The following is a 21,586-nucleotide window of genomic DNA, read 5'->3' on the forward strand; positions in this document are numbered from 1 at the left end:
ACATGAGATTTTCTCACAATGTGACGTTAACGACATATTTATAAGTACTGCTCTCTGAACACATCGATATGATCAAATAAAGCTCAAATTGGTAACTGTTTTTGAAAAAAAGTTTTTTTTAAAATGAACTGGAGGATTGGTGTGCGTTGCAGTTGAAGAGTCGCGCGTGTTCGGTTGCTGGTCAAAATTCGCGATTTTTGCTCGAATTTCGAGGGTTTGGTTTGCAATGGTGGTGTCAGTCGATCGGTGCATATAGGTTCTTCGTGGAAGTGGTGGAGTTCGTTGGTTTTCCCGGTTAATTTGTGCTTTTCGCGATGTTTTTCCTGCGGTCGGTGGTGCATTTTTTCTCGCAAGCGTCGACGGAAGAGGGATCTGTTTAATAGTGTTGGTGTAATGGGAATCGAATTGTTCAACTTGCATACAAGTTTTGCGTGTGTGGTTGTGTTAGTCAGACGATGACCGTTTGGGTTTGACAGATTGGGTGTGAGTGTATTAGTAGTGTGTAACATAAAATTCGTTCGTTTTTTTGTGCTGATGATCTTGGGGCAACCGAGATTATGCTGAAAAAGGTTAAAAACGCCCCTAAAATCCTTGAAGCAGGTAAACCACCCACGCGCCATTATCTGGGGGCCTTATTCAGATTAAACAGAGATTAGCGGGCAGGGTATGTGAGTGTGGAACGGGGAGGGACAAGGAAGAGGAAAATTTGCAACAGCGCTCATCACCACGATCGAGAAGAAAGTCTTATTTAAGCAGCGGGCTTCTGAAGAGTAGAGAGCAGATCCACTGCTTGCTTTCCCCGCTTTCGGGTTGAGAAGAGAGGGATAGTGAGTGCCTCTTACGGCGCGCGCCGTTCTCGTCGTATTGGTGTGCAGTGATTGGGGTGGCCGAAGTGGACTGCAGTTAGCAACTGCAACTGCGTTGCTAGCAGCACGAGAAGGATGCGGCTGATCAGCGAGAGGGAGGGAGGTGCTGGACGGCGATTCTGTGCCACCCCGTCGCTCGGTGGGGTGGAGCGGCAGCGATCGAGAGACAACTACATGCTAGGCCGTGACCCGGGTGAGAGCGTTCTGTTTTATGTTGTGTTTGTGTTTGTGGCAGGAAGAGGGATGTTAGCCGTTTTGTATGTATGTATCTTATATTTTACATATTTTTCCCCACTTTCCCTTTTCTTTTTCTTCTTTCCTTCTTTCAAGTCGCGTAAAAAATAATATACCGGTCGTTAAACGAGAATGTCTAACTCAAGTTCATGCGTCGTTTTTATGGATTCGTTCTCCTCTTACTCTGATCTTATTTTTCCGATAATTATAAATATAACGTAAAAGATATAACTACCTATAACGACTTCGGCTTAAAAATGCACCATTCGTGATAGTGTCACTTTATTAATAACTGCTCGAAACGAAAACTTTCAGTTACTATTTTTCGCAATTCTGTCGGTCTCGTAGATTACTATTTTCGGATCATTTCGTCATAAAATCCTGCAACACGATGAAATCATTGCAAACCTCACTATAAAGTTTTGATATAAATCATTTGGAAACCACAGAAAATACAATTTAATATATTTCTTAAATAGTAAAAGGAGGAGCCCTTCTCACAGCGTCGTTGCTCGGAAGGCACGCCGACGGGGGATTGAATGATAATTTGGCGCCGCGTTCGAATTAAAACTATTTCTAAATCAATGATTGTGTATCTTTCCGCAGCCGGCTGCCTAAGATTTTTAAAATTTCAACAGATAAACAAATTGCTTATGGTCGCATCACCTACCACAGTGAATCCTGACCTCATACCCATCTTACTAACCCCTCAAAACTCATGTGATACTTTGTCGGAGACGCAGTCGATTTGGCGGTCCCATCACTCAAGTATCGGACTAACATTCCCATCCACTTCCCCGTGTCTTACCACTGGTCGTGGCCGGCGTCGGTATTGATCAGCATGATAGGGACCTTTGAAAATTGCGAAGGGGTGATGATTGGTTCCTACTTTTCATCTGTGGTCCACGGAGCAATTTTTGGGGGTCCTGGTCAATAACGAAGTAGCAGCTACGGGTAGACACCAATGCTATGCTATGCTAAAAGTTTTTTTAAAATGAACTTCTTTCATTCGTTTACGTCACATTGTGAGAGAATCTTATGCTTTTTTAATGAAATCAAGCAGAACAATGCAAATGGGCCAAAGGCGAAGTGTAAACAAACAGTCTGTCCTGCTTACGTCAGTGGATGTTTACATTAGGAACGAGCAGGACAGACTCTTTGTTTACACTTCGGCTTTTGCCCATTTACATTGTTTTGCTTGAAATGTTATAAAAATATCGTTTTTGAACAAGCATGCAAAAATATCCAAAATATATGCCTTCCCGTTTGTAAACATAGTAGCCAATGCTAAAAACGCGTATATACCGTAAACCGGGGTGACTTTGATAGGATTTCAATTTGTTTTGGAATATTTTCCAACAGGTAAGGTTTATCTCAAGATAATTATTTTTAAGCATTTACTGGGGTAAGCCACACAAAGTCCATACACTATTATGGAAACAAAGTTTTTTCAATAGTGTTTAGAACAAAAAGTTACGTTTTTTAAGAGTTTAAAATCCGGGGTGACTTTGATAGTCATAATTTTTTCGTTAAAATCATATTTTAGATGTTCAAACTTTATTTGTACATTAAATGTACCATCACTAAAGTAGCTGATATAGTTTTTTTTAAGAAAAAATACTAAGTTTATATTTAGTCACCTAAGTTTATAAGCTTTTTATCAAAATACATATAAATTTTAAAATTATTTAAAATTCGGAATTTGGCCTGAAACTAGTTTTATTTCTAAAATTATAGATTTATATTGCATTTTATACTGAATTCGATGCACGAATCAAAAGTTTTCACATCTTAACGGAAATTTGTTAAACTGAAATTGCCTATAAATTTGTAATTTTTTTTATTGTGTTTGAAACACATATTATTTATCAATGGCCTAAAGAATACGAAAATGCATTACGCTTTCCGATTGAAAATCATGTTCATTGAGTTAATCATGACTTTTTGACCAGTTTAATATAATGACTTTCATCAACATTTTCTTAACTATAGTTAAATAACTTTTAAAACTTTTCAAAATTTTATGAAAAGTTCTTCTTGAGGTACTTTGAACACTTCTTTACCACGGTCAGTATGATTCTAAACCGTTCGGTACGTATTTTAATTGCACTTTTCATTTTGCGGAAAAATCGCAAACCTATCAAAGTCCCCCCGGCTATCAAAGTCACCCCGTTTTACGGTACCAAGAATATTAAAAAACGTCACTTTTTGTTATTTAGGCAGGATAATGTATTAAGGTGATGCCTTCAACTTTGTATCATTTCCGGAATTGTTTTGGCCGAGGTACCTTAACGGAATCTGGAATATCTCCTGTAAAATTGGACCATATATATCCCATTTGTGAAAGTTTAAAATATGGATCTATTTCAACCGGAAGCATCTCATTTCGACGTCGTCGTGCTATCATGTCGCACCCGCCATTTTGACGTTCCGAGAAAAACGCGTTTTAATGTTTGACCTTGAATAAACAAAAACGAAAGCACGCAATGTAAACAATAACAAACACGTTTTGTTTGGCTGACCATTCTGTGCATTGTCCCGAAGTTTGGTTGAAGTTAGTTGCTGGAGTCCCGAGTTATAATTAAAAATGTTTACGGTAGTCTAACTTGTACGTGCGTCAAACGCATCCTGACTTGAAATCCCTTTGCCCTTTGTCGCACTTACATCAATTTTCAGGGAGTGACAAGATAGCACGACAGGATTGAAACATCTTTTATATGTAGAGTAACAAAAAATTTCGGAGCTTTTTCGGTTTTCATTGAATATCTTAGGATTGAAATCGAATTTTGGGGATCTGTGAAAGATGAGGCATTGTGAGCTGCACAAAATGGCGTTCTTAACTCAATTTGGCTCAAAATGCACGTACGACAAGTTAGCACGATGGCGACGATTTCGTCAATTCTTCCAACAGTTATAAGATTTTTAAGGAAAAATAGGGATAAAATGACTAACGGACCGTTTGAGAGTTCAAGTTGCTTTCAAGAACTCGAATCGACAAGAAAATTCATCTTCCCCTTTCACCTTGAGCGTCATCGTTGGAAACACCTCAAATGACGAAACGATTCACGACTCAATTTGCAGCTTCCACTATAGATTTATTTCCATAACACAGGTCCCTTATCAATCGCACAATCTCCACTCTCTAATAGTTATAACCCAGCGCATACGGGGGATCCACCGACGTCACCACCACGTAGATGCCTTTCTCGTTCTCGTACCTCGGGGGATCTCCCCCCATTAGGGCTTGCTGCTTCAGGTTGTAGCACGTTTTCGTCTTCAGCTCGTTGTAGTCGTCACACCGGGCGCCCCAAAAGCCCTTGCAGTCCTTCGCTAGCGATTCCATGAAGAACTCGATCGACCTGCCGTGGCTGCACGATTCGGTCAGACAACCGGGTTGCTTCTTGCCATAGTTCACGTACAGGTCGACCTGTCCGATTGGGTGCGGATAGCCGGAGAATTGTGTGTTGGTGTGGATCACTTCCACGTACTCGGCATCGTTCGCGCTCAGCCGGGTGTCGGGTTCGTCTTCGAAGAAGTTGATCGAGGCGGGATCCAGGCCGAAAATCGTTTTGACCCGACCAACTGTGACGAGGTGGCCGGCGTTTCCGGCTATGTGTGCCCCTAAGCTGTGCCCGATTAGGAAGATTTCGTCCATCTTTGTCATGTTGGAGCGTACAATTCGGTTGATGAGATCGGCTACCACGTAGCCGACGGCCAGGGTGTACTGGGAGGCCCGGAGGTACGGTTCCGCGGCTCCCTTGTTCCAGTCGACACCGATGACGTTGTAGTCTCCCCGTTCCAGGTAGGCATCCTTGATGCCACGGATCGCCAACGAAGTTACGTTGTTCATCCAGCCATGAATGATGATGCTGTTGAGAGGAGTTAAGAGACCTTGCGTTACAACGCACTTTGGCTAATGATCGCGTGCTTACCGCAGGGGCAGACTGGTGTTGTAGAACGTGCGTGACAACGAACCGGCATTTTCAATTGAAAACACGTGCGACTCAATCTCCGTGAGGGGCGTGTACAGGTAGAAGCGAACGTCCCGCTTGGCGCTAAAACTGGGTGCAAACCCGATCCGGTTGGAACCGATCGCCGCTGAAACAAACGAACGAAGCGATGCTTCACGATCACTAATCTGGCTGTGGTCCTCGAACCACCGAGTTCTGCATACTCACGATCGGTCGTATCTTCCGCTAGCGCAACTCCACGCACCAGCGTCAACGCCAGTACAGTCTTGTAGATCACCTCGATCGCAACCATTGTGTCACAACCTGTACACAGCACTAAACTCCGTTTCGTTCACGCGTAGAACTTCAGGGGTCACAGACTGCACCACAGAACCCAGCTTATCACACTCTGCGGGTGCTTCCTTGCGCGACAATCAGAAACAAAAAAACTGCAACGCTTGTTACAAAAACGCGCACCACACCGGCCAAGGTTGCTTTCCCGACTGGCAAAAATTCAACATTTTTGGGACCGGCCCCAAAAACTTTCGCGCAGGTTCCGGTCAACTCTACGACGACTTTCGGTGCAGACATTTGACACCTTGATCTCGAACTCTTGGGCAGTTGGTCTGGTGGCTTGGGTTTGAGCCTCATTTGCATATCAACGTGTTCGCGCCAGATGACTCAGGGTGCAGAAGCGCCATGCCCGAAATTTGATGGAAAGCAAACATAAAATGATACGATGCCCGACGACCGGTGGAGCAGGTTTTTTTTTTTTGTTAGGTGAATTAATGTGGTCAATTGCATAACGCTTGTATGTTGGTCCAGGGGTTGTTGTGGACGGAAACGTTTTCAATGGCAGGGTGCATTTAATCATTAAATAGACTAACCTACTAAGTATCGAGAATCAACATGTTTTATGCAACCAATCAATGTAAACAATCTAAAATTTCTGAAGATGTTCATTCCCAAACCTATTTTAGACGGGCTCCGATCTTAAAAATTTGCCATAAAACCATGAGAATTTTATTTATTTAGACAAATCATTCACTAGTGTTACATCAATTTGCCAATGTTTTGAAAAAGGTTTTGATTTTCAGAGGTCAACTTTGGTTTAATTTGGACAATAGAGGGTCAAGGTTATGTTCTAGATCTAAAAAAAATAAGCAAGATCCAGCCTTGATAAAATATTAAAAATTCTTATAAATGTCAAAAATTATTAACAAGGTTTCCAGTAAGGCTGTGGAGGCGAATCCACCGAAACCTACTCAACAGTTATGATTTGTCTAAATTTTCTAAAATCCATAGGTTTACGTTATACATACATGAACTGCATGATTCCGAAATCATAAAAATACCCACATAAAAAGCAGTACAGCGAAACAAAATACAGTCAGGCAACAGCAATCATCGCACATCGCGAATTTGCATTCGTGCAAATCAACGTTGACTGACATTGCGCGCTCGGAATGAGGGATAATGTTTCCATTTAGGAGTAAGTAAGTGATTTTCTAGAGCCGCATCGAGTCGGGGTTCTACTGGGCCGAGAACACGGCCGCAAGTGCTGATGGAAATGAATTATCGTCCCACGCATCCAATCGGCCGGGGTAGTTTATGCTAAAGACCAGTTGAGCTGCAAATTAAGTCCAGCTGATGGCTTTCTCTCACTCTGGTATTAGAGCATTCTGATGCTGGTGACGGTCTGAGATCACAATGCTTCTTTTGCATGAACTCTGCAATGCTAGTGGTCGAAGAATTAAACTGCGCCAAATTAGAAAGCTGCTATCAATCAGTATTCAATTTCGAACATACCTGATAAAAGCATTAGCATTCACATAATACTTGTGGGTCACGCAACACTGATTTCAGTTGCGCCAGCGAGTTAAGATTCAATCTAACGAGAGAAAGATTGGACATGAATGGATAATAAAATTGATTGTCAACAATGCTCATTGACTAGCAGCGAGGCGCGTTTATATCCGCTGAACTTTGCAAGAGGAAGTCACCGGTAGATCGGTTTCAATTGTGCAAATACCGCCAGAGAGGCCAGAAATAAAAATCATATGAATTCAATTAGACTGGCGCTCGATAAGAATCGTCACCATCGGCTGTATTAGATGATAAATGAGATAAAATTGGCTTTATATAAGGTCGTAGGTATAACCGGTCTCAACAATGTACGTGGAATAGATATTAGTAAAACAGAAACGAGGAATGACAAGTCAAATAGTAACAGTTTTAATTGGTTTCTCAATAAAATGTATGATTGAGACTAGGTAATAACGAAAATTGATCGTTCTATTGCTTGAATAATCGGGATTATAAAATCTCCCACGAATGTATCATTTTTACCGTGGTTTTTGTTGAATTTTTCTTTGTTTTTTTCTCGGATGAAACTTTGTTCATGCATTTCTTATGTCAGATATTTTTTTTATTTTTATTTTTTTAATATATATTTTATCAATTCAATTAGTGTTTTTATTACAATTCAACAGTTCTGTTCCAGAATGTTAGATTTGAAATTTACAGATTTTGAGAAGATTTCATCTGAGATCATTTCATAATCCTTTGCGGGGAGGGTACATAAACCGTACAAGCTTTTTTTACAGCATCTTCGAAAAAACTTCATTGTGAAAACGTGCATGGACATTGCGTGGCTTACTCCAATACATGCTTTAAAAATTGAAATCGTGAGTCTCGTCTAACCGTTCGAATAATATTTGGAAAATAAATTTCAATGCTATCAATGTCACCCCGGTTAACGGTATCTAAGTTCAGACTTAGCTTGCTGAGTGCTCTTTTAGAAAACTAAAAAATGAGAAAAAATTGACCAGATCATTTGTTGATGTTTAAGGGCATCTTTTGTGCTGATGCAGGAAGGTTTTTGTAAAAATAATTTATGTTACCTAGAATTCATTTTTAAGCTCAAATTAAATTTAAGATCAAAAACTGCATCTTTTCTACAATTTTCTACAAAACTCTTAAACATATTTTGGGACATTGATTTTTTGTGAAAAAAGTTAATAAAAAAATCACATTTTCCCCATTTTTCCTGAATAGTCCTCATTAATACTTACAACATTGCCGAACGCACTGAAACAATTAAAAAAATCCTTGAAAAATTACAGATTTTCGAATATTTACGTACCATTCTTTCGAAGGGATCCTGGAGAGTGCCTTAGGTTAGATAACGCCTAGCACTCTTCTTGTCATTTATTAACATTTGTAGTGCGCCATTGCATTGAAATGCATTGAAACATCACAAGCGTTCAAGCGGCCAGGCCTACTGCGTAAAGCCGTATCGCAGAGATGACTCGTAATTGGGTTGAGTTTGAGCACAGAGTGTTCGAACAACAACACAATTCTGAATCGACAGGGGAGGAAGAAGCGTGGGGACACACCACCATACGCTCCAAGATTTTTTGGTTGTATTCGTTGGGAGCACCATGCTAAGAAGGTTTGGTACTCCGGGACCCTCTGGGATGGGACATTGTATTTCCACGAATGCCCTGGACACTATTTGCCGTGGTTATAGCGCCACAACTCGCTCTCTGTAACAGTATTCCTAATTCCAGTCCACGCTCACCAAGTCGTCATAGCCTATTGGTTAGCATTTTTGCTTACCAATCCAAAGGACGGAGGATCGAACCCCGCCTCGAGCGACTTTGATTTTTCGTTCATATTCATCATTTCAAATTTATGTGTTCTTAACTTTCTCGTTGGAAGCAGATGGGCATCGAACCCACAACCATTCGCTTACAAAGCGAACACCGTAACCAGTCAGCCACGGCCGCTCCAGTTTTTTTTTTTGCAAATCAAGTTTTAATGACAAAAAGTTAAATAAAAAACCACATTTTTTTTAATTGTATATCATTTTTTTCAGTGTAATCCGTATCCATACCTACAACTTTGCCGAAGACACCAAATCGAACAAAAAAATCCTTCAAACGATACAGATTTTTGTATTTTCATACATCATTTTTGTATGGACAGCTGCCAAATTTGTATGGAAAATTATATGGACAAACTAATGATGCAAAATGGCTTCTTTGGGCATACCGAAGGCACCAAAAAAGTTTCAGTCGGGTTAAAAAATACAAAAACATCGAATGATCGAAATCTGAGAGAACTGCTCCTATAAAGAAGACATTTATCAAGTGATTCTAAAGCGATTATGTGAGGAAGACAAAAGGAAATCTATCTGTTTGTACCTTTATAGTGATAAAAGAGCCACAAAATTAAAAAAAAAAATCTGAAATTGTTGTATAATTTAGAAACAAAATCATGAAGTTACAACAAGGATGTGCCAACTTCTTGAGAAACATCCTATCATTTAGAGTAAATCCACCCAAACAAATCGTACTATCAATTTGTAGAACGCTACAACCAGCAAGCATCCTGATTTCCACGCAAGTGTCACTTCCGCTGGACACATTGATTGAACTACCCGCTGGGGGTGGCTGTGACACCACGTGCTCCACAACAAATTCCCGCCACATCCCGATGATCTAATTGGAGACCTTGCATTTCTCTCACTCACACACACACGTTCCCGGGTGACCACCACCGCGGGCACGAACGTGACCTGGACACTCGCTACTGCTGGCCTACAATCTAACGCACAACTCAAGTATATGCGCGGATGTGCAGTGTCAGAGTAGGTGTATCTTGGAGAATCTGAGTCTCGACTGACTATCACCGCGGGACCAGGTCGTCGCGACTCTCAGTCACGAGCAGCCAGCAGGTCGAGCCGACTAGCGAACCCGGACCCGTGGTCAGTCTCCAGCTGGCTGTCGTTCGGAACTAACGTGTGTTTTTGACTCGTTTTTAAGTGGCCACTTTGGGTAGGCCATTGTGGTGTATTGTTTGGCTGTGGATATTCAACGGACCGTTTCGCGCGTTTGGCTGCCCAAATTTTGGCACGTGTGTCCCATTTGGTGTTTTTGCCTACTTGTTGGTTGAGAGTGAGAGTTGCCAGTAGAATACCTGCGGAAGTACCTGCTTTGAAACAGCTTATAGTTCAAAGTGGACTGAAGTGACCTTTGGGTTAACCAAGTTGGGACTCAACCCTGGTTGAGCATGGTCTTCAAATTGATAGTTGTGCCAGGTGTATAATCTTCGCGAAGGAGCCCGAAAAAAAATCCAAGTTTGTTTATGCATCAGTGAGTGGATCCATGTGAAACCTCGATAACGTCCAAACGGACTCACGTCTAGCGACACAACCGTAGAAAGTTGCTGTTTTTTGTCGCTAATCAGTTTAACCTGGAGAAGGTAGTTAAAAGTTCGTGGGACGTGAAATGTGCAACGGTTAGCGAGGAGCGTTGAATGCAGATGAATTAATTTATGACCGCGAAACGAGTGTCGTGAATTGTTCAACTAATTTAGTCGACGACAACGTCGGACTTCGGCAAATCTAAAGGATTTGAACCAGGATGGCGGAGGATGGGGCAACGATGGAGCCCGAGTGGAAGATTACGATGGCAGCGCTGAAACAGGTTCGTTTTATTTTTGGGGGTTAATGAACTACGATTACATGCAAAAATTTAAGCTGTTGAAATAAGTGATACGAGGCAACTGGCTTAGATAGTTTGCTATTGTGCCATACTCTGGGAGTTTTGGGTATTTTCCACAGTAAAAGAGCTAATGATTGCAATTGATTACGCTAATGGGGGTGCAATTGGGACAATAAGGTGTGGCTTCTATATTTAGATTAATGTAAATTTGGTTCAGGGAAAGACTGGCAACGACAAATCCAATCATAGATTGGACTGTGAATGTCTGTAAATGACTATGAACTGAAAGCAATGTTTTTAAACAACATATAAGTTGGAAAATGTTAAAAAAATACTTAACTGATTTATTTATTTATTTATTTTCCAACTACTTGAAAAAGATATCCAAACTTCGACATGCCAATTTTGATTTTAATAAACGATTCACTTTCGTCAAGGCATGATAGATTTCGGCTTCCTGAACACGCTCCAAGGAACAGAATGCTAGTGATTTTTTTTTTAACTTTCAAAATTTTTATGAAGATAGAAATGAAATGCATTTTTTTTTTTGCGATTCTAATCATGCTAAGCATGTTTGGACTAGTTTTAATAACATTTTGAACTTTTGTGAAATTGCTTTTTTCAGGATCGAAGGAAATTAAAAAAAAAAAACATATAAAATATTAGCTATGGCCTTATTGGCAGGAAATTCACTGATATTGTGTTGCTTATTCTTTATTTCGATTATGTTGATTCAAGTTTCTTGAAATTATTTTCGCAAATAAATTCTATAGGTAACGATGCACATCAACAGAACCTATTTCATAGAGATAATCGATCATATATTTTTTTTTTTATTGAGAGCAGTTCTCTACGAAATCGATCTTGTTTTTTGAATTTTAATTTTTGTATTTTTTAATCCGGCTGAAACTTTTTTGGTACCTTCGGTATGCCCAAAGAAGCCATTTTGCGTCATTAGTTTGTACATATAATTTTCCATACAAATTTTGCATCTGTCCATACAAAAATGATGTATGAAAATTCAAAAATCTCTATCTTTTGAAGGAATTTTTTGATCGATTTGGTGTCTTCGGCAAAGTTGTAGGTATGAATAAGGACTACACTGTAAAAAAATGATACACGGTAAAAACAATTATGTGATTTTTAATTTAACTTTTTGTCACTAAAACTTGATTTGCAAAAAAACACTATTTTTATTTTTTGATATGTTTTAGGGGACATAAAATGCCAACTTTTCAGAAAATTCCAGGTTGTGCAAAAAATTTTTGACCGATTTTCAAATCAACACTATTTTTTGCAAAAAAAAAAACGAAATATTGGTCGCAATTTTTTTTCAATATTACGCCTTTTTGAAATGTTAGTATTGATTTAATTTTTTTAATATTTTTTTCGGAAAGATCGGAAAGTTTCACGAATGTTTCATATTTTATTATTGAAAATCGGACAATTAGTTGCTGAGATATCAACGTTAGAAAATGGTGGGTTGTTTGAGTGAGACTTAGAAAACATCAATTTTCCTGTTTTTAAACCTTTGCTTGGCAATATCTCAGCAACTAAGGGTCGTATCAACAAAGCTCAAAAAAGCAAAATATAGAGAATTTTCTCAGCTTTTCAAAAATATTTTTTTTCAGAGGTGGGCAAACATGTGCACTAATTTAAGAAAAAATGAAAACTGCGACTATTTTCCTAAACAGGCTATATCTTGAAAACGGTGCATCAAAATTTCACTGAAGTACTTTTTGATTGCAAATTTGATTTTACATCGAAAAAGATTTTTTTTGATTGCAAAGATTTTTTGCACAACCTGGAAATTTCTGAAAAGTTGGCATTTTATGTCCTCTAAAACATATCAAAAAAATAAAAAATAAATTAAAAATAGTGTTTTTTGTTTTAGTGACAAAAAGTTAAATTAAAAATCACCAAATTTTTTTACCGTATATCATTTTTTTCAGTGTAGTCCTTATCCATACCGACAACTTTGCCGAAGACACCAAATCGACCAAAAAATTCCTTCAAAAGATGCAGATTTTTGAATTTTCATATATCATTTTTGTATGGACAGCTGCCAAATTTGTATGGAAAATTATATAGACAAACTAATTAAGCAAAATGGCTTCTTTGGGCATACCGAAGGCACCAAAAAAGTTTCAGCCGGATTAAAAAATAAAAAAAATCGAATGACCGAAATCTCAGAGAATTGCTTTTGAGTATCTTAAAAAACTACTGAAACTATCTCTTTATATTTAAACCAACATACTTACTTTAATTGTCTAGAAAAAGGATTAGCAAAAATGTTGGACTATTTTTACAATCACATTGTAACAGGATTGGGTCCGTTCATATTACAATTTGAGGAGAAAAAGTTCTTTGTCAAAAGACAACAACTTCCCTGATTAATGACCCTCAGCAATATTCTTTATGTCATCTGAATGATACAATTGAGCAGTGCTCTACGGTTTCGCCAAACAAAGCAGAATTTTGTCGACTCTTCAAGAGAAAAAGTGAATTGACAAGCTGTAATTTCGGAACGTTAAATATTACCTCTTTTATGATGTAATTTTACCTCAATTTAGACTGAAAAAGTGACATTACAACAGAACAGTGGTAAAATTACACATTTCCAGAGGTAAAATTACACCTTTTTTCTGACATAAAAGATGTACCCCTTCCCAGATGTAATATTACCATGATTTTTTTTTTCTGTGTAAATTTCAAATTTTAGCTAACCACCTGTAATGTTGCCCCTTAGAGCCTGCAGCGGAAACATGGTCATTTTCGGAAGCTAATCACTTTTAAGCAAACAATTCTAAAAATATGGATTATTGCCTGCTTCAGCGCGCTGGCTTGCCGGATGATATGTGTTGCCTTCCCATATCAGCGTTGATAGGAAGGTACGGCGTCGTGTAAATTTTGCATTATTTTTCGAATTTTCCCGGTTGATTGAAAGGCTCACTGACGGTTTAAGTCGCCTGGGTAGCCGTGGAGCAAAATAACATTTATAAAATATTGAAAAAAAAACAGTGCGCCAGTGTTTGTGTGTGGTTAATAAGAAAGATCTTCCCATAGCATCGTATCTCGGAGGGCTCGGCGACAGGTTGATTATGTGAAACCACCCCACCCCATAACATAGTAGCTCGGGAGGCATCGGAAAGCCAAAACCCAAAACATATCAATCCCGTGATGCTTGAAGGAGAGGCTGTGGATTCAACTCATACTTTTTCAGGATTCTTCCTCAGAACGTGATTAAAATTGAATTTCCATGATTAGATTCAAGTCCAATCAATAACTCGAAAGAAACGAAAATTCTTTATAGAACATCAATGCGAACAGGGGCAGTATAAACATTAGGATGTAACAAAAATTACTTTTTGGTGGGCATTCAGGGGTTTTTCTTCCGGTGGGCGTACTGAGCCCAAATCCCAAATATGAGCTTAATTGGATGTAACAGGAGCTGAAGCTTCGCATTTGAATTTTCAATGGGATTGAACCCTAAAAAATAATTTTTTTTTCAAAAATGACAAATTTCGAGGCATTTTGGCCACTGACTCGTTTTTTATTTTGTCACAAGTTTTTGTATATATAAAATTGAAATTTGGAACAACCTGGAGCTCGATACAGGCCTTCAAAGTTTGGCATTTTTTCGACAAATCTGCCCTAGCAAACTGGGGCGTCTCGGTCGTCGCATACCTTTTTTGCTCCAATCAAGCTCATATTTGGGATTTAGGCTCAGTACGCCCACCGGAACAAACCCCTGAATGCCCGCTGAAAAGTCATTTTCGTTACACTCTCATAGACATATGAAACACATAAGCTTTTGGGAGCTATAAAAAAAACGTTACTTAATCCACCTTTAGGTGGTTGGTGCCTTCTTCACATTCATAAAGTCAATACATTCAGTAAAAATAGCAACATTCCCCCTTAACATGTTTAACAAATCAACTTTATTACTCATTTCTTTTGATAGGGTTCGCAGACCTTCAATATTTCTGGCTCATCGGCAAGGTCTGATAAAAAACCTATTCAACGATAGTTCGCATGGAAGATTCAGACAATATTTCTATGACAATATCTGAAATCTGGCCTCCAAAAAGTGTATAAGTAACACTTAAATGCTAATAACTTTTGATAAGGGTGCCAGATCTTCGATGTTTTAGAGTCATTTGAAAGGTCTTTCGATTATCTAACTAACGATAGGTCGCATGATGGACCCGGACATCATTTTTATTGAAATATCTGAGATCCGGCCTCCAATAAAGTGTATAAATAACACTTAAGTGCTTAAAACTTTTAATAAGGTTGTCAGATTTTCGATATTTTAGGCTCATTTGTAAGGTCTTTCGATTATCTAACTAACGAGAGGTCGCATAATGGACCCGGACATCATTTTCATTGAAATATCTGAGATCCGGTCTCCAAAAAGTGTATAAATAACACTTAAGTGATAATAACTTTTGATAGGGTTGTCAGATCTTCAATGTTTTGGGCTCATTGGAATGGTCTTTTTAATAACTTTCTGAAAATGTATAATATGATAGATTTTCTTGCAAAAACCCCCCTTTTTACAATCTTCCGGACATACGCCAAAATCGTTTTTTTTTTTAGCATAACTTTTGAAGTACTTAACTAAACTTGCTGATTTTAAATAGAGACCTATGGGACCCCAAGACAGATCGAATGAAACTAATACGGTCAAAATCCGTTCATCCAGTTCGGAGATAATCGAGTGACAATTTTTGTGTCCACCCACTTACACACATCCACACAGACATTTGCTCAGAACATGATTCTGAGTCGATATGTATACGTGAAGGTGGGTCTACGAGGTCAAATTAATTAGTTCATTTTTCGAGTGATTTTATAGCCTTTCCTCAGTAAGGGGAGGAAGGCAAAAACTCTAGAATTCCATTGAAATCAGTAAAACAAAAAATTGACCAAGATGATTGCGATAAAAACCAATGTCGTCCAGCGAGATTAACCTAATTATATTAAACTACATTAAAGCTTGATTTGATTAGATTAACAGTCACGTCTAGTGCAAGGTTGCAAGGTAGTTCGATACTTTAAGTGCAGCCGTAAACGTGATGACGTAAAACAACTAGTAGGTGTGGGAAGTTAAATTGTCCGCTTTGGGTAATAAATTCAGAATCAACCTGTATTAAATTTCTTCGCATGCCTTCATATCTCTGCCACAGGTCTCATAAATCATCTTTCTACCCTTTTTTTCTGTTGCAGACACTGCTCTCCATTTCCGTGTCGCTGTCCTACTTTTGCATTGGCCTCGTCCGAGGTTACTCCGCTCCGGCGGTTCCGTCCATGCACGAAGTCAACCCTGGCCTGCTGCCGGACAAGAACATCGCTTCGTGGGTCAGCTCGATTCCGCCGTTCGGGGCGTTCTTCGGCAGCTTGGTTGCGTTTCCGCTGATGCACAAAATTGGCCGCAAGTACACGGTGATGCTGACCTCGCCCGTTTGGGTGACCTCGTGGATCCTGATTGCGACCGCCGACCACTGGAAGGTTCTGCTGATGGCCCGAATGCTGTCCGGATTCGGCGCTGGCCTGACGCTTCCGTCGGCGCAGATCTACGTGAGTGAGTGTAGCGATCCGAAGATAAGGGGGGTTATTGGATCGCTGCCGTCGCTGTCGATGTCGGCGGGGATCTTGGTGATGTATGTGCTCGGGAAGTACCTCGAGTGGCGGATATTGGCGTGGGTTTGCTGTGGAATCGCTTGTAAGGATCTCATGGTTGGGAGAGGGACAGTATTGATCTGATTCTTGGTACATTTCAGGCTTTCTGTTTGTCGCGGTCATCTGCTTTCCTCAATCTCCAGTGTGGTTGAAGACGAAGAAGCGATACGAGAAAGCTCACAACTCTGCAAAGTGGCTGCATCTACAGGGATTCACCTTTGATCCCAAAGCTCAAGAGATTCAGAAGGCCGTCGGAAATGGACATGCAGTAGAGAAGTATGTCTAAAGAATTCATGATCTTTCCAAAACTTAAATGCATTAAACTTATTCCAGACAAGAAAGTCCGTTCTCCAAGTCGGCCCTCTTCCGTCGAGAGGTCCTGTTGCCGCTGGGTATCGGACTGGCACTACTCTCGATCCAGCAACTCAGTGGAATCGACGCTGTAATCTTCTTCACGGTGGAAATCTTCCGTTCGGCGGGTAGCTCTATGGATGGTCATTTGGCCACCATCATCGTGGGGGCCGTCCAGGTGGCCAGCAATTTCTCCTCCCTATTCGTGGTCGATCGAGCCGGTCGTAAACCACTGTTGATCACCTCCGGAGTGATCATGTCCCTGGCAATGGCTTCCATGGGAGGGGCTTTCCACCTCAACTCCATTGGAAATACTTGCTTTGGGTTTGTATTTGTTGGAGGTTTGCAGTCAACAGGTCTTAAAATGTCCATCTCTTCCACAGCTATCTCCCCCTAGTGAGTCTGATCATCTTCATGATCGGATTCTCTGTCGGCTTCGGTTGCATTCCATTCCTCCTAATGGGCGAACTGTTCCCGACGGCCCAGCGAAGTCTGCTGAGTTCCCTCGCCGGATCGTTCAACCTGGCGGTGATGTTTGCCGTCATCAAAACTTATCATCCCCTTGAAGATGTACAGGACATCCAAATCTTCACCGAAAACATTGTTCTAATCAGTAACCCCTTTCTACCAACAGGCCATCACAACGTCCGGCACGTTCTGGATGTACAGTGTGCTGTGCGCAATCGGGGTGATCTTTGTGATAGCTTGCGTGCCGGAAACCAAGGGCCGTGATCTGGAGAGCATACACAAGCTGTTCGAGAAGCGGGACGGTAGCAGTGGGGGAGACCACGTGGAGGCAGCGGTTCCGACGGCGACCACGACGACGGCAAGCAAGCTGGGACACGTAAATACCGCCATGAGTACGGCGGATGAGATTGTGTCCTGCGATAAGGTGGACACCAAGTTGTAGGGGAAATAGATTGTTTTAATTTAAGTGTTTGAGTTTTTTTTAGAGAACTTGAAGGAAAATTCTATTATTTCAAAACTTTTTCATTGGGAGGGTGGGAGACTTTATTTCCTTTTGTTGTATCGCGCATAGCGCTCTCTATTTATTACAAAAATTTGAACTTTTTATATGAATTGCAGTTTAAACATTCAACCATTTTTTGGCTGAAACCTGACATTCTCGGCACTAAAAAAATCTTCTAAACGAGTAGTTAGAGCGGATGTATGTCTGCTTCAGGGTAATAATTTTCTTTGAGATATGTCAAGCGCTTGAAAAAAATATTTTAAGACGCAAATTTCAAAATATGAGAGGTAACTTTCTGAACTGTGTTTTCTTTTTTTAAGCTGAAAAACGAAACTATTGGCACTACGCCCCCCGGGGCATGGCCTTCCTCTAACGTGGGATTTCTGCTCCAGCGCCTCTGACGAGACAGGAGAAACCGGGACCGACGTTTTACTTCACCATCCGATAGAAGCTCAGTGGATAAGGCGGGAATCGAACCCGCGTCTCATAGCATCATCGGGATCGGCAGCCGAAGCCGCTTTTTTTAAGCTGGTTTGGGCCAAATTGAGTTAAGAACGCCATTTTGTACAGGTCACAATGCCTCACCCTTTGACCTTCACAGATCCCCACAATTCTATTTCAATCCTGAGAGATTCAAGAAAAACCGAAAAATCTCCGTGCATTTTTGTCACTTTCCATATAAAAGTAGTTTCAATCTTGTCGTGCTATCTTGTCACTCCCTGAAAATTGATGTAAGTGCAACAACTGGCCAAAGGGATTTCAGGTCAGAATGCGTTTGACGCATGTACATGTTAGACAACCGTAAACATTTGTAATTATAACTCGGGACTCCGGCAACCAAATTCAACTAAATTTCGGGGCAGTGCACAGAATGGTCAACCAAACAAAGCGTATTTGTTATTGTTTACATTGCGTGCTCTTGTTTTTGTTTATTCAAGGTCAAATATTAAAACACGTTTTTCTCGGAACGTCAAAAAGCGACGTACAACAAATTAGCACGACGGCGTCGATATTATGTTTTCATGAAATAGCAATTTAACATCTTGTGTGATTGGCTGGTTCATACAGATAGAGTGTTCCTTGGAAATATTTCTTTTTCATTTAGGCCGCTGCCAATTTTTTTTTAAAGTTCATGTTGATCAAAAAATTCCTTCAGTAGGTACAGATTTTTTAATTTTCACATATCATTTTTGTAGGACAGCTGCCAAATTTGCATGGAAAATTATATGGATAAAATAATGATGCAAAATGGCTTCTTCGAGCATACCGAAGGCACCAAAAAAGTTTCAGCCGGATTAAAAAACACAAAAAATGAATGACCAAAATCTCAGAGAATTGCTCAGAAGTCAAATTAACTGAAAACAATGTAAAATGCATTTTTCTGCATTGATAAACATATTTAGCATGTTTGGGCTGGATTTAAAATATTTTAAATTTTTATGAAATTCCAATGCATTGTACCGCAAAAACTTTTTTTTCGCAAAAAATAAAATTTTCGTCAATACTTGGTTATTTGGAAACTAATGATTGCAAAACAACTGTACAGGTGTAAAATGCATTTTAAAACACAATTTTCATTCAAATGTTGAAACCATGACTCGTAAATTCAATTTTGAAACTTTTTTATTTTTACCACTTATGAAGCAACGGCTACAATAGGGATATCAGACTAATGCAAATATATTTTAAAGTTTTTGTCCTTCGACTATGTTCAAGGTCGTGGGGGGGGGGGGATACAAAATGTAGGGACCATGGATGGATGGTCCCATAATAAGTTAAATTATGAAACCCATAGTTTCAACATTTGAGTAAAAATTGGTTTCAGGATGCATTTTACACCACTTAAGTTGTTTTACAATCATTAGTTTACAAAAATTAAGGTCTTACAAAAAAATGAAATTAGCGGAAAAAACACTTTTGGCGATACTATAAATCTCAAATTCACTAAAATTAAAAAAAATTAATGAATAAACTCAATTACAGATGATTACAGACGATTGCTCTTAAATTGACTTTGAAATTTTAATGATTTAAAAAATGTTTTGCTTTTAATTTTCATGCATTTTTCTCTTAGAGTCGAAACAAAAATCTATCGAATAAGACTGTTGCATCGCTGATAGGATCAAAATCACTTAAACTGAAATTAATTGTTAGTTTTGAAAATTCATTAAATTTATATACCTTTCAAAAATCTCTCTCATTATCTTCCTTGTAGATATCATATTCACATTGTTTAATCTTTTTTGAATTCTTCAAAGTTATTTTTACCTAAAAATCATTTACCTATACAGTCATAAAAATATTACCTTTAAAAAAACAAAAATAGCCAGTAAAAATGAAGGGTAATTCTCCGCCAACTCACACAGCAGTTGCCCCGACCCCTCTTCGATTTGCGTGAAACTTTGTCCTAAGGGGTAACTTTTGTCCCTGATCACGAATCCGAGGTCCGTTTTTTGATATCTCGTGACGGAGGGGCGGTACGACCCCTTCCATTTTTGAACATGTGAAAAAAGAGGTGTTTTTCAATAATTTGCAGCCTGAAACGGTGATGAGATAGAAATTTGGTGTCAAAGGGACTTTTATGTAAAATTAGACGCCCGATTTGATGGCGTACTCAGAATTCCGAAAAAACGTATTTTTCATCGAAAAAAACACTAAAAAAGTTTTAAAAATTCTCCCATTTTCCGTTACTCGACTGTAAAAAATTTTGAAACATGTCATTTTATGGGAAATTTAATGTACTTTTCGAATCTACATTGTCCCAGAAGGGTCATTTTTTCATCTAGAACAAAATTTTTCATTTTAAAATTTCGTGTTTTTTCTAACTTTGCAGGGTTATTTTTTAGAGTGTAACAATGTTCTACAAAGTTGTAGAGCAGACAATTACAAAAATTTTGATATATAGACATAAGGGGTTTGCTAATAAACATCACGAGTTATCGCGATTCTACGAAAAAAAGTTTTGAAAAAGTTGGTCGTCATCGATCATGGCCGTTCATGGTCACCCGCGACAGACACGGACGACGAAACAAAGAGAAACGCAAAAAGTAACTTTTTCAAAACTTTTTTTCGTAAAATCGCGATAACTCGTGATGTTTATTAGCAAACCCCTTATGTCTATATATCAAAATTTTTGTAATTGTCTGCTCTACAACTTTGTAAAACATTGTTACACTCTAAAAAATAACCCTGCAAAGTTAGAAAAAACACGAAATTTTAAAATGAAAAATTTTGTTCTAAATGAAAAAATGACCCTTCTGGGACAATGTAGATTCGAAAAGTACATTAAATTTCCCATAAAATGACATGTTCCAAAATTTTTTACAGTCGAGTAACGGAAAATGGGAGAATTTTTAAAACTTTTTTAGTGTTTTTTTCGATGAAAAATACGTTTTTTCGGAATTCTGAGTACGCCATCAAATCGGGCGTCTAATTTTACATAAAAGTCCCTTTGACACCAAATTTCTATCTCATCACCGTTTCAGGCTGCAAATTATTGAAAAACACCTCATTTTTCGCATGTTCAAAAATGGAAGGGGTCGTACCGCCCCTCCGTCACGAGATATCAAAAAACGGACCTCGGTTTCGTGATCAGGGACAAAAGTTACCCCTTAGGACAAAGTTTCACGCAAATCGAAGAGGGGTCGGGGTAACTTTTCCCGATTTCGTGTGAGTTGGTAGAGAATTACCCTGAAATAAACAGCGAAAGCTACATTTTTTTCAATTTGTAAAATTTTGAAGCACAGCCTGGTCTCCTATCTGCCATCAACAGAAATTTAAAATTTAGTTTCAATTCATTTTGTTACACTTTTGCCTTCCTCACTGAGGTAAGGCTATAATCCTGCTCTAAAAATGAACTTTGTATAAAAACGTCGTAGACCCACCTTCATGTATACATATCGACTCAGAATCGAAAACTGAACAAATGTCTGTGTGTATGTGTGTGTGTATGTGTGTGTGTATGTGTGTGTATGTGTGTGTATGTATGTATGTGACCAATAAACTAGCTCATGTTTCTCG

The 21,586-nt window shown here is 39.1% G+C and overlaps 3 protein-coding genes across 5 annotated transcripts in view; 1 reads left to right on the forward strand and 2 right to left on the reverse strand.

The window, feature by feature from the left end:
• The window catches only part of LOC120428057 (prolow-density lipoprotein receptor-related protein 1), a 497,901-nt gene that overhangs the window by 249,271 nt on the left and 227,044 nt on the right, over nt 1–21,586 (reverse strand). The window lies entirely within an intron of this gene.
• LOC120431886 (phospholipase A1-like) lies at nt 4,189–5,450 on the reverse strand. Of its 2 annotated transcripts, none has more exons than XM_039597014.2 (3): nt 5,279–5,450; nt 5,033–5,198; nt 4,189–4,969 (listed from the first exon to the last, which is right to left on the reverse strand). In XM_039597014.2, exons 1-3 carry the CDS (start codon nt 5,361–5,363, stop codon nt 4,243–4,245), a joined length of 978 nt encoding a protein of 325 aa, XP_039452948.1. In that variant the 5' UTR covers nt 5,364–5,450; the 3' UTR covers nt 4,189–4,242. The 2 variants fall into 2 exon arrangements, with proteins under 2 accessions (XP_039452948.1, XP_052563330.1); XM_052707370.1 differs by having other exon boundaries at nt 5,033–5,222.
• On the forward strand, nt 9,765–17,530 carry LOC120431887 (facilitated trehalose transporter Tret1-2 homolog). The gene is made up of 6 exons (XM_039597016.2): nt 9,765–10,542; nt 15,793–16,288; nt 16,347–16,521; nt 16,579–16,920; nt 16,980–17,166; nt 17,231–17,530. The coding sequence occupies exons 1-6, from the start codon at nt 10,480–10,482 to the stop codon at nt 17,504–17,506; spliced, it is 1,539 nt and encodes a 512-aa protein (XP_039452950.1). The 5' UTR covers nt 9,765–10,479; the 3' UTR covers nt 17,507–17,530.

The sequence above is a fragment of the Culex pipiens genome, chromosome 2 (assembly GCF_016801865.2).
Source record: "Culex pipiens pallens isolate TS chromosome 2, TS_CPP_V2, whole genome shotgun sequence".
Classification (NCBI taxonomy): Eukaryota; Metazoa; Arthropoda; class Insecta; order Diptera; family Culicidae; genus Culex; species Culex pipiens.

Coding starts and splice junctions, on each gene's coding strand:
- LOC120431886 (XM_052707370.1), bottom strand. CDS start 5,363: ATGGTTGCGATCGAGGTGATCTACAAGACTGTACTGGCGTTGACGCTG. Junction 5,223..5,278: donor AGCGGAAGATACGACCGATC/GTGAGTATGCAG, acceptor GTGATCGTGAAG/CATCGCTTCGTTCGTTTGTT. Junction 4,970..5,032: donor AACACCAGTCTGCCCCTGCG/GTAAGCACGCGA, acceptor TCCTCTCAACAG/CATCATCATTCATGGCTGGA.
- LOC120431887 (XM_039597016.2), top strand. CDS start 10,480: ATGGCGGAGGATGGGGCAACGATGGAGCCCGAGTGGAAGATTACGATG. Junction 16,522..16,578: donor AATGGACATGCAGTAGAGAA/GTATGTCTAAAG, acceptor AACTTATTCCAG/ACAAGAAAGTCCGTTCTCCA. Junction 17,167..17,230: donor CTTATCATCCCCTTGAAGAT/GTACAGGACATC, acceptor TTCTACCAACAG/GCCATCACAACGTCCGGCAC.